Genomic DNA, 13343 nt, shown 5'->3' on the forward strand with positions numbered 1-13343 from the left:
CGAAAATAATTTTATGGTTGGGGTCGCCACATCGTGGGGAATTGTATTAAAGGGGTCGCAGCACTATAAAGGTTGAGAACCACTGACCTACAAGATCCCTTCCAACTCTGTTCATCTGTAATCTGTAATCTACTTTTTCCAGGCTGTCACCCCGCACCCGAGCACTAGAGGTCCACAGTGGTTCTTTTCGCAAGCCCCCTAGCTCTCCTGGCTCATCCCTTGTCCTTGCTTGCAACAGGCTTGCAGGATCTGGGGCGCTCTGTTCGCCGCCCCTTTTGTGGGCCGGGGAAAGCTTCCCAAAGCAAGCGAGAGCAGCTTTCCACGGAAGTAATCGCGGGGAGGTGCACCCCACCCCACCCCCACAAACGCGCTCCTGGGCTCGCCAGCCGACTTGAGTCACGCCAGATCTTTGGACTGAAAGCAAAAGGTGGGGGGGGGTGTAAAAAAAAGCGAGAAGGGGAAGTGGGGGGGGATCGAGAGAGAAAAATCCTTCCTCGGATTGGAGAGACCGGTTGGGAAAGGATCCGCCTCTCTCTTCGTCTTCATCGCTCTGTCTGCGAGTCTGTGGGGTTGCGGGGTTGGAGAGGGTTGACGACCCCCGGGAAGTCTCTCTGGGTATCCTGTCGGACGGGAAGCTGCCCATCACCCCCCGCCTCCCCAAAAAACCCCTCCTCTTTAAAGAAGGATGGTTCACTCTTCTCCTTCTTACGATTCTTGCAAGATCAAGTTGGGTTTCCCACGCCTGGCGAAGCGTCCTTCGAAGGAACGGCGTTGAAGTCGCCAAAGGAAACGGGGCTGTCAGTCGCCCACCCACCCTCCTGGGCCCTTCCCCAACCCCTCCCCATTCTCAGTTTCCAGGCACCACCCCGGCTGGAGCAGGGAGGCGCCAGAAAAAAAGAAGAAGAAGAAGCAGAAAACTTTCCATCCTCTTTCAAGCATCTGCCTGCATCGGTTGTGCCTTGCGCTGCGCGGCATCGTTAGCTACGCGCCTCTCCGAGGTTGTGGGGTGTGGGAAGGCGCCTTCCCTGGATGTCCGGGAATCGGGAAAAACTCGGGGGTGAATGGGCACAGGCTCTTGACTTCCCGCCTCCCCTGTCTGCAGCAGAAACTGACCGGGAGAAGGCGCTCGATCGGATGTGGATGAAGACAAATTGGGGACGCCTCCTCCAGGCAAAACGAAGGCGATCGGCTTGGGGATCCGGCTTCAAATCTTGAAAAAGCGGCTCACCCGGGGGGAAGGAAGGCGAGGCGAGGCGAGGGGGGCGGCTTCAGGATGGGGGCTGCGCCCAGCGGCCTCTTGGCTGTCAGCTCACTCTTGGGAGTCCTGCTTTGCAAAGGTGAGTCCGCGGGCGCCTTTCGGAGGTGAGCTGGGGAAGGGGTGTGTGTGTGAGTGTGTGCACCCTGCAGGAAACAGGGTGGCCAACTTCTGAGGGACACCCCCCCCCACTGGTTCTAAGCTTTCAACCTTTCTGAAGGGCTCCGGACTGAGAGGTGAGGATTTTCAAACACAAGAAGTATATAACTTTTGTCCAGGTGAAAGGTGTTAAAAAGTACAGTTGGCACCTTTTTTTTTTTAGGAAATTGCAAGAGCCTGGTGGGTAATGAAGGGTTGCAAACCTGCTTTTAAACCAGAGTCCTGGCAGTGGGAGAGCACATCTCTTGTGCGCCTTACACTGAGTTGGAATCCACGAGTTATCAGTTTACCCCTTAGCCTGTTTTTCTGTTCCATTGTGATCCTATCTGGTGGGAGGCTTTAATGCCAAACAACCATCTGGGTGTGATTCCTAAACTGGAAGAGACTAGCTTTCTTCTCCTTTGTCTCCTGATTTGTACCAGGAGTGTGTTTGGAAATGTGTTAGCCAAGGTATGAATTAAATTGAATACTTTATTTGGCCAAGTGTGATTAGACACACAAAAGGAATTGATCTCCCTTGCAGAACCTCTTGGTGTACATGCAAAGCAACAGAGAGAATAATAATAATAACTAGGAAAAAAAATAACAAAACATCCTGATTTGCAAATTGAAGTTGATGGAGGAAGAAACCAATGGTTGTATCAATAATTACAGGAGCCCTTGGAGCAATACCCAAAGGGCTGCCTAGATACATGGAAATGTTGAACTCATCAGACCTGAATATTCTGACTTTGCAAAAAAAACCACATCTTACTCGGAACTGCCTATATATTCATACGTTACCTTAACAGCTCTTAGGTCCTTGGTTAAGACTTGAACTATTAAGTTTTTACCAGTCCCAGACTGTGAATCGAATTGAAGATTAAACCAATAACAACAACGTCTTACATTTTAAGAAGATACTCGGGTTGATACCCAGGATGCTGGCAGCCACCCCATCAACCATCAATGCCAGTCAATGATATTTGTGATACATTTTTAAATGTTGAGTTGACTTGACTTTCATGTTTAATGAATAAAAGATAATAATAGTAATAATAGTAATGATGATGATGATGATGTCCCGGACTGTGAATTGAATTGAAGAGTAACCATAATATAATTTTTTACCAGTCCCAGACTATGAATTGAATTGAAGATTAAATCAACAACAACAACAACAACAACAACAACAACAACAATAATAATAATAATAATAATAATAATAATAATAATAATAATACAGCCACACTGTATGGATTAACAAGACATTAGACAGCATTGGGAGAATTAGGTGGGTCAGCAGAGGGATGGCTTGAGGGACAAAAAACTGTTCTTTAAATGGATCAAAGAGAGGGCTGTAGGACCACAGAGCAAAACTGTTACAGAAGAAAGAGAACTGTAGAATCAATAATAATAATAATAATAATTTTTAAATGTTCAGTTGACTGAGTTTCATATTTAATGAATAAAGTAAATCATAATCATAATCCCAATGATTCCAGCCAGGAAACCAAGTGGCATATTTAACAGTTGATTTTGTCATGACTGCAACTTGGACACCTGTTTCTCTGACTCACAAACAGCTCCAAATATTAGGTAAAATATTTCCAGGGGGCCATTTCTTTTTTTGAGTAGAACTCTGAGCCACCTGACAACCTTTCCTTTCTGGATGCAACAGAAATAAGACAGACCTCTTAAGCACCCTTTTCCCTTTTGTGATTGATTGATTGATTGATTGATTCATTCATTCATTCAGGGTGAGACTGACCAGAAAACTAAATGTTTTCTGGACAATGTGCACACAATAGACCTGAAAACAATATAATAGGATCTGGAGAGAAGTTATTTTTTTTCCTGAATGCAATTGGTAGCTTCCAGATCATATTAGAGTTTGCACATGATCTATTTTGCACATATCTCCCTTTCCCCCCCCCCCACCCTGGCAAGTTTCCTTGGAGAATATATGGCTTCACAGTTTAGAGCAAGACATTTAAACCATGTCTTTTGTGTTGACCAAAATAGGGAAATTCATGGGTATGAATGGATACCGTGCTCTAATACAATAGTTTAATAAGTAGCAGCATGCTTTCTTTAATGTTTAATATCTTAAAGGAAGAGGGATCAAATTTGAGGCAGCCCCATCACCCAAAATTGTCTATCCTTGTTTCCTGTTTAAAAGGCAGCTGTTTTGAAAGTCTCAAGGTCTCCTGTTTTGTCTCTAATGAGATTTGAAGAATGATGGATTGTAGAAACTAGAAAAATGGTTTCTGAATCAGATCAGTAAAAATTGGGTAGCAGAAGTTCCAATTCCCAGTGTGTTCCTCGCATGATGGCTCCTTGCTGGATGGAATCAGAGTTGTAGTTGAACATTTTCTGCAGAATAACAACTTGAGGAAGATTGTTGGGTTACGAAAAACCGTCTGGCTGTGATTAAAGCTCTGATTCTGGGATCAAGTCTAGGTTTGGATAATTAGGGCTGGGAAAATCTTTGTCCTGTAAAACCTTCGTGCTTTACTACTGGATGACACGGTGGTTCAACCACATCCAAAGTAAAATTTTAAATTCTCTTAAACTGCTTCATCACACTTCCCTTTCTCCTTCTGTTTTTCCAACTGGGAGGAAAAAAGTTTTATGGAAATGTTTTGCCTTGTTCTGCAAAGCAGTTTGGCCTTTTTGGTGAAGACCTTCCATTTCACCCAACTGAGAAGCAGTTCTGAATGCCTCTGGAGATATTCCCTTCCCCTTGCTAACATAACCAATGCTTTGCATCCAGATCGAAGCAAATAAAAGCAGAATTTAATTTGCCCATCTATTTCATTCAGCCTTTGCCTAAAGTATGAAAACTATGACCCGTTCTCCTGCCTTCCTCCCAGAAAGCGTCAAAATGAGTCCAATAAACAGGATATTTTGTTATTTTTAGTGAAAAGCCAGTTGTCTACCCTTGTCAGCACCTCGTTCAATCTTCTGCAATCTTCTGGTTTTTGTCCCCCATGCCATATCTCCCGAGATGCAAATGATTGTGTGTGATTGTGTGTGTATACAGAGAGAGAGAGAGAGAGGGAGGGAGGGAGGAAGGGAGAGAAAGGGAGAGGGGGGAGACACACACACACACACACACTGTTGGGGACTAAATCTCTGCTTTATCCTGGCTTTTGAAAGCCTGCGAGACTGTCAGACAATGCCGGCAACAGACGAACGAAGGGCTGGCGAGGTTGGTTTCCACTGTATACCTCTTGACCTACAAACAATTTTATTCCTCTTTTTAGCCTACCAACAGCGGCTGAGCTGTTGAGAATGACGTAAGGAGATTACTAATAAAAAGGCGCTTGGTTTTTGTTGCTTTTTTCCCCTGTCTCTCTCACCCCCTCACCCAGTTTGCCTCTTTTTAAGGATGATAAATTTGGAAATAACAGAATAACAGAGTTGAAAGGGACCTTGGAGGTCTTCTAAGTCCAACCCACTACTCAAGCAGGAAATCCTATATCATCCCAGGTACAAATGGCTCTCTGGTCTCTTCTTGAAAACCTGTAAGATATGGAAGATTAGGACTCATTCACATTCTATGCAATTCATGCTTTTTTTCATCCATTGAATGCTATGTTGGTTAGGTGGTTCCTATTTCCTGGTGTAATCTCATAACCTGTGAGTGTTGTTTTCCTTTTTAATTAGTCAGTTTTCAGGTTTGCTGTTTAATTGTTTTTGAGGGACATAGGGTTAGATATAATTAGATTTATTTTCCCACCTCTTGTCTAAAAGCCCAAGTCAATCTACATGGTATTTCCTTCAGAATAACAGAACTGGAAGGGACCTTAGAGGTCTTCTACTCCAACCCCCTATTTAAGCAAGAGATCTTATATCTTCCATACAAATGGTTCTCTGGTCTCTTCTTGAAAACCTCCAGGGATGGAACAACCACAACTACTGGAGACAAACTGTTCCACTGATAAATTGTTCTCAAGGTCAGGAAATTTCTCCTTAATTCTAGGTTGGTTCTCTTCAGGATTAGTTTCCGTCCGTTGCTTCTTGTCCTGCCTTCAGGTGCTTTGGAGAATAAGTTGACCCCCTCTTTTTTGTGGCAGCCCCCTTAGATAGGGGAAGACTGCTATCAGTCTTCCCATATCTAGTCCTTCTTTTCATTAGACTAGACATCCTCGATTCCTGCAACCAACCATTCTTTGATTTATTTAATAAATCTAATCTAAATTGAATGGGAGGGGAGTGGATCTAGAAAGAGGTGGCACAGTCCAAGTTTTTTTTTTTAAATGATTTCCCTTTGCAAACGTGACTCTTGGAGGAGAAATACTATGTAAAAATGCCAAGCGATTGAGCAAATTCTTGCAAAGAGTATTAGAAGGGGTCTCCTTGTGTCAGAGGAACTGCAGTTGAACATTTCACCCAAAGGAGAGAAAAGGGGAAAAATCAGGCAGGATGGATGTCTGTTTTATCTTAATTCTGGGCTAAATCTCCTTTTGAATATAATAGAATAGAGCAGAGCAGAGCAGAGCAGAACAGAACAGAACAGAACAGAACAGAACAGAACAGAACAGAACAGAATAGAATAGAATAACAGAGTTGGAAGGGACCTTGGAGGTCTTCTAGTACAACCCCCTGCTTAGGCAGAAAACCCCATACCACTTCAGACAAATGATTATCCAACATCTTCTTAAAAACTTCCAGAGAAAAGATTTGTCTCTACTTTTTCTACATGGTGGCTCTAGCATTCATCAAACACGTTTGAACCTGGTTACGGAATAAATCCCTATTCTGTACTTGGGCAACGCATGGAACCTGAAGATTATTTAATATTTTGGATTCACTGAGCACACAAATATTTAGTGTTTGGTTGCTGGACCAATGCAGAAGGCACCCCATGAAAAGCAAGATGCTTGGATCTGCTTTTGAAGTGTTCTCCTTTTGTGGGTGAGCGTGCCACAAAAGGTGGGTGTATAAAACACAAATATCACAACTCCCCCCGGCTGTTTTGCCATCATCTCTCTCCTGTATTGTATCAGGCTTTGCTTTTTCTGATGATGACTTCTCTGAAAGGAGGCAGTTGGAATAGCATCGCTGAAAAGTTCACCCATTTTTCAGGGTTTTGTTGAAATATCTTTGTGTGTGTGTATTCAAAGGCTAAAAGGCCTGGGGGAGGGGGCGGTGAGCTTTGTTTAATTGTGCTCTTCCATTTCTGGTGTCTGTTTGAGTTAGCAAAGGGAAAGATGCTGTTGTTGGCACACACACACACACATGTGCACTTGTGATGCAATCACCCAGTTATGGGTCAGCGCCTAGCCTGAGGTGATCCCTTTTCACTCCTCCTACTGTCTTTTCAGCTCCTCTGTGTGAAGTGACCCAAGCACAGTGACATTTGTCTATCCTGGATGGATTTTTCCCCCCTCACTTTGGAAAGAATGTGGATGGGTTTGAGGAAGGATCTTATAGAAATTGTCCCAAAGGTGCCTTTTGTTGTTGCTGTTGTTGTTCAAAGGGCAACTGGACTTTTTTTGTTTTGCTTGAAGACGTTTCACATCCCTGGAGGTTTTTAAGAAGAGACTGGACAGTCACTTTATCTGAAATGGTATAGGACAGGGTTGGCGAATGTTTTCGGCACTGAGTGCTGAAACGTGGGGGGAGGGGATGCACGTGTGCCAGAAACTGGATGAGCAGCTGCCCAGTGTGCATGTGCGCACCAGTAAGATAATCTTTCAGTTTCCGGCACGTGCATGTGCACCGGCCACCTGGTCTTCCGGTTTCTGGTGTGCATGCACGTGCGAAGATCAGCTAGGCGGTTGTTGTGTCTTGCCCGCCCTCAGAGCAGCCGGGGCCTTCTTACCTGCTCCCGAACACTGAGGAATGTATGCCTCCCGGCCCAAGTCCTGGCTCCATGCCCACACAAACTGCAGAAGAAGGAGCACCCCCCGGCCCCAGGCCTGACTCCATGCCCAGGCAAACGGAGCAGCTAGACCCCTCCCCCTCCTCCACAGCAGGTGAGCCTGAGGAGGGTTTATTACCAACAGCTGATTGGTGTGACCCTCGCATCAGAAGATTGGATAGGCGGAGGCAACAGAGGAAGGAGGCAGGCCTTAATGAGTGCTGAGTCATGGAGCCACACCCCATGGCCTATATAAAGGATCTACTTTCTGGCAGTCTCTGAGTCAGGCAAAAGTCGAACTTATCTTGCTGAAGTCACTTACTGGTCTCCTGCCTGCTCTGAGGACTTTGCTAGGACTTTGGGCAGAGCTGCAGAGGCAAGCCTGATTCGGATTTCCCTGACCCAGCCGTCAGCGGAGGAGTGGGACACGACAGCGGTGCAAATGTGTGCGCCGGAAACTGGTGTGTATGTGCACGCTGGGAAGATGATCTTCCAGTTTCCAGCATTCCTGCAAGTGTGAAGACCAGCTGGCCAGTGCGCCGTAACCCAGAAGAGCAATGGGTGATGGCTTGTGTGCCTGGAGAGATGGTTCTGCATGCCACTTCTGGCACACATGCTATAGATTCGCCATCCATGGGTATAGGATCTCCAGCTTGAGTAGGGGGCTGGGGGCTAGAAGACTTTCAAAGTCCCTTCCAGTTCTATTCTGATTCTCATCATTCAGCTTCTTCAGTTTGGAAGAAGCTGAACTGAAAAAGCTTCTTGGATGACAAGCAAAAGATCTTCAAGCAAACAAGACCAGATGATTGCAAAGAATAGAAATCCTTCCATTCTCCGCCATTCAATCAGAACTGAAGAAGCTTCTTGGATGAGAAGCAAAACAACTTCAAAGAAAAACAAGGAAGTCCAATTGCCTTTTGAAAAAAGCACCTTTGGGACAACCATGACCTGGATGGTTGAGAACATCCATAGACAGATCTTATATAAATTAAGCTCCATTTCTTTTGATGAAATGAGGGAAGCTTTTGATCCTCCAACTCTCCTACTTGACTTTGGTCAACTTGAGTGTTGAAAACCCACACCTAAATTGGGGACAAGCCTTGGGAGTTTGGAGCCAGTCGCTTGAGGAATCTAACTCTTGTTTCATAGTTTGGAGATATTTTGGATTCAAGATAAGCAAGCATTTATTATTTTTCCACTAAAAAAAGAAATTGTTTAGGACAACGGATGATTCATAGCTCCTGAATTCAGATCACCAATGCACCTGACAGTAAGACAAGAAGTAATGGGTGGAAGCTTCTCAGAGGGACACCCAACCTAGAAACAGGGAAAAATTTCCTGATGGAGAAAGATTAACCAGTAGAACAGCTTGCCTGGTGGAATTATTGTGTGTTCCATCTTTGGAGGTTTTCAAGAGGAGATCTGTCTGAGATAAGATGAAGCTCCTGCCTTGGCCAGGGAGTTGACTAGAAGACCTCAAAGGCCCCTTCCAGCTCTAGGATTCTATAATCCAGGCCCTACATACTTTTGGAGAACCATCAAGGAGATAGATGATAGATAGATAGACAGACAGAGATACAAAAGGACCCTGTAAGACATCTAGTCCAACTCTCCTGCCCAAGCAGGAGACCCAACACCATTTCTGACAAATGGCAATCCAGTCCCTTCTTGAAAGCCTCCAGTGGTGATGAAGCTCCCACAACTTCTGAAGGCTAGCTGTTCCATTGGTTGATTGCTCTCACTGTCAGAAAATTTATCCTTATTTCTAGGCTGAATCTCTGCTTGTTCAGTTTCCATCCATTGTTCCTTGTTTGGCCTTCAGATGTTTTGGAAAATATCTTGACCCCCTCCTCTCTGTGGCAGTACCTCAAATATTGGAAGACTGCTATCATGTCTGCCCTGGTCCTTCTCTTCACTAGAGTAGCCATGCCCAAGTCCTGCAACCGTGCTTCATATGTTTTACCCTCCAGTCCCCTCATCATCTTGGTTGCTGTTCTCTGCAGTCTTTCTAGAGTCTCAACCTCTTTTTTATAGTGACCAAAACTGAATGCAGTATTCTAGATGTAGTCTTTATGGATAATGGAATCTAGTTTGATAGGTTTATTGTTATGCTTACATGATGGTTAGAGGAGCTAAGAAACTAACACAAATAATATTTGAAGACAATTCCGTGTATCAGGTCATCTTAAAGATATCATAAACCGCTTTGATATTTTTAAAGGAAGGTTTAAAACAAGCCAATTAGCAAATATGTTGGTCTTTAGCCAGTTAGGGTAAACCGGCTTCATATTTTTTAAAAATGCAGAATGGATTACTGAACTCAGCATTCATAAGGAGAAAACATACCCTATATAAATTAAAAGATGAAAATTTCTAAAAATGACCTGTTCCAAAATATCTTGCTTTATATATTTGGAAAGTGCAAAATATCTGTGACTTCCTGAGCTCTTCCAACCCCCTGGCTTTGACTAGATGTGAAAAAGCTAGCGTTAATACAAAGCACATAAGCCTATCGCATTGGTGGTTGGCATAATGGAAGTGGAGACTTAGCCTGTGGATTTGACTTTGGCTTCCAGGCAGTGTGGAATAGTTCAAAACTGATCGGCTTCCTCCACAAAGAGCTTTGCTGGTGTAGGCTAAGCTTTGATGCTCCATTACGTCTGTTGCAAACTGGCAAGCTTTTCATTAGAAAGACCAAAAGTGGATTCCACGGCTTACCTAAGTACTGTTTCCCAAAACCATTATGTTCATAGTTCCTGCAGTTCTTCTAACAGGGCAAATCCTGAAGAAGTTCAAGGTTCGTTGAGAATCCTACCACAAGAGCTGAAGAGCAAGGGGCTACATCAAAATGGTTAATGAGCCTTCTAGAGGTGTTTGGGATTTTAATTTGCATTATTAGATTACAATTAAAAGAGTTGGAAGAGACCTTGTAGGTCATCTAGTCCAATCCCACACCCTACACCATTTCTGACAAATAGCAGTCCAGTCTTTTCTTGAAAGCCTCCAGTGATGAAGCTTCCTTCTGAAACCTCTGAAGGCAAGTTCTGTTCCATTGGTTGATTATTCTCAGTGTCAGAAAATTTCTCCTTATTTCCATGTTGAATCCCTCCCTGATTAGTTTCCATCCATTCATGCCCAGTTCCTGCAACCATTCATTGTATATTTTAGCTGCCAGTCCCCTAATCATCTTGGTTGCTCTTCTCTGCACTCTTTCTGGAGTCTCAACATCTTTTTGATAGTGTGGTGACCAAAACTGGATGCAATATTCTAGATGTGATCCTAGTAAGGCTTTATAGAGTGGTATTAGTACCTCACTTGAACTTGATTGTATCCCTCTGTTAATGCAATTTAGGATTGCATTGGCTTTTTTGGCTGCCACTGCATACTACTGGCTCATATTTAATTTGTTGTCCACTAAGACTCCAAGATCCCTCTCACATTTACTGCTATTAAGCCCAGTTTCTCCCAGTCTATATGTGTACTTTTGGTTTTTCTTGCCTAAGTGTAAGACTTGACTTTTCTCTACATTGAATTTCATTTTATTAGATAGGGCCCAGGGTTCAAATCTGTCAAGACCCATCTGGATCTTGAGCCTATCTTCTAGGGTGTTGGCTACTCCTGCCAGCTTAGTATCATCTGCAAATTTGGTAGATTCTCCTTCTATTTCGTCATCTAAGTCGTTTATGAAGATATTGAAGAGTACCAAATCTTTATTATTATTATTATTATTAAAAAGTTTTACAATTTTTTTTACCCATACATCCCTTCTTCCTCCCACCAACCCTCACCCTTTCCCCTCCCCCCTCCCCCCTTCACCCATTCCCCCCTCCCCAGACTTCCCAGAGCAATATACAGGGTATAATATCTAACAATCATAAGCTAGAATACACAAACTATCCATAGACTCCCATCCTTCCTCTAGAACCTTAACTCCCCTTCTCCATAGTAAAGAAAAAGAAAAGAAGAAGAAAAAAGAAAAAAGAAAATACACAGTACATTCTAGTCATTCATAGGCTATTTGGTAGTTCTTAATCCAATATTTGTTTTAAAAATAGTCGATCCATCTTCTCCTTTCCAATATACATCTTTCTTGTGGATAGTCTTTCTGTTACGCTGAGATTTCCGCCTTCTCCAGTAAGTTCACTGCTTTTAGTGTCCAGTCTTCAATGATAGGCAAATGTTCCATCTTCCAATATTGCGCTGCCGGTAATCTAGCTACTAATATTAAATTTAAAATCAATTTATGCCCTTAAACGTTATCTTCTTCTTCAAAATATTTTGTATAATCCACCAAATTTATATATCCACCATATATAATAATACATAGTATCAGCCCAACCAGATCTCCAACATTTAAATTATAGTTTCAAATACATACACACCAGTATTTAGAATCTAGATATCATCTCTAAGACATTTTACAAAATTTTCCTCTTAAATTTTTAACTTATATAAATTTAACATTTAGCCCAATTTCCCCTTTTTTCATACAGTCCTTAACTAATTCCATTTCTTATTCTATTTTTATCAACACCTTATATAACCCCTAATCAATTTTTATCCAGAATAACTTAGTTTTTAACAAATCCACCATATATAATCAAATAACATTGCATTTAAATTCCAGATCATCTACGAAACATTTTATAAAACTTAATTAATTCCATTCCTTATTCTATTTTTATCAACACCTTATATTCCCAAATCAAATAACATTACTACAAATACTTCTTCAAAATTTAAACACATGCACAATACTTTTTAAATATATTCAAAAATTTCAGTTATGATTTACCATTTCCCATAAAAAGAAACTCTTTTCGCTTGATATTGCTGCTTCTTTACTCTTTGTTCTTTTCGTTTAATATCTATTCGAATCAATCTTTGCTCATTTAAATCCCCTACTTTTTCCAGTGTTTCTTCTTCAGCAATTGCCATCCCAACTTTAAATTGTGTGTGCTTTACTTCCTTCTCCCACTTTTTTCCAATCTCTACTCGCTTCCCATCTTAACTTCTAGCAGTGGTGGACTTCCAGCCTTTAATACATTAGTATAAAAATCTCTTGCTTTAAAAACTGTATTAAGACGATATTTTCCTCCTTTATAATTTACTGTTAGTCCAGCTGGAATATCCCATCTATACTGCATCTGACAATTTCTAAGTTCATCCACCAAGAAAGTAAACTCCTTTCTAGATCTTAACATTTTAGGAGAAATTTCTTTGAGCATTAATATCTCTTGTCCTGATATTTGAATTTTATTTTTATAAGATACTTGTAAAATTTCGTTCTGAATCCTCCTAGTTGTAAAATAGATAACAACATCTCTTGGTAACTGTCTCTGTCTGGCAACCCAAGAATTAACACGATAAATTTTTTCGATTTGAGTTACAAATTCTGCTGGTTGTTCTCCAAATATATGTGCAAAGGCATCTGCAAAAATATCTTTTAGATTCTTGCGCTTATTTTCTTTGAGACCTCTCACTCTCAGAGTAAACTCCATCGATCTATATTGCAGCAAAGCAACTCTTCATCTGCCCTGTTCATCTTTGTCTGGACCTCCTCTATTTTATTTTCCAAATTCACATTAGCTTGATTAATTTCTTCCACTCTTCCATCCAACTGAACCGTGTAATCAAACAATCTTTGAAATACTGCCACCACATCTTCTCTTATATCCTTATTCCTAGTTTCAATAATGTCTTTTATTTGAGATATTTCCTCTTCAAGTTCTGTAAATTTTTGATCTATAACAGAGGTTTGAAAGTCTAGAACTTCTTCTAAAAGATCTTTTAAAAATCCCTTCAAATCTTCTTGTAGCTGTTGCATTTGAACTGGCAAAATCCCAACACCCTTAATAACACCAAGCTTTGTTTGTTTAGAAGCCATTTTTCACTTTAATTTTATACCTTACAACTGTCTCAATAAGTTCAATAAATCTTCAAATCTTTTCATAAATTCTGTATTTGGGTTAGGTAAATCAATTCTATAGTCCTTCCACTTTTCACTTTAAAATCTCTTCATGTAAATGTAAAATCCGGCAAGTTTAAAGAAGACTGAGAGCGCAACAATGTTAACAA

At 41.7% G+C, this 13343-nt stretch overlaps 1 protein-coding gene across 1 annotated transcript in view; it reads left to right on the forward strand.

Moving 5' to 3' along the window:
• Positions 1 to 311: 311 nt before the first annotated feature.
• The window catches only part of TMEM132C (transmembrane protein 132C), a 175364-nt gene continuing 162332 nt past the window's right edge, over positions 312 to 13343 (forward strand). The window contains exons 1-2 of the mRNA XM_058158320.1: positions 312 to 427; positions 1106 to 1337. Coding sequence (XP_058014303.1) covers positions 1274 to 1337 — 64 coding nt within the window. The 5' untranslated portion in view covers positions 312 to 427; positions 1106 to 1273. The remainder of the gene's footprint in view (positions 428 to 1105; positions 1338 to 13343) is intronic.

This window comes from Ahaetulla prasina, chromosome 15, assembly GCF_028640845.1.
Source record: "Ahaetulla prasina isolate Xishuangbanna chromosome 15, ASM2864084v1, whole genome shotgun sequence".
NCBI classification, from domain to species: Eukaryota; Metazoa; Chordata; class Lepidosauria; order Squamata; family Colubridae; genus Ahaetulla; species Ahaetulla prasina.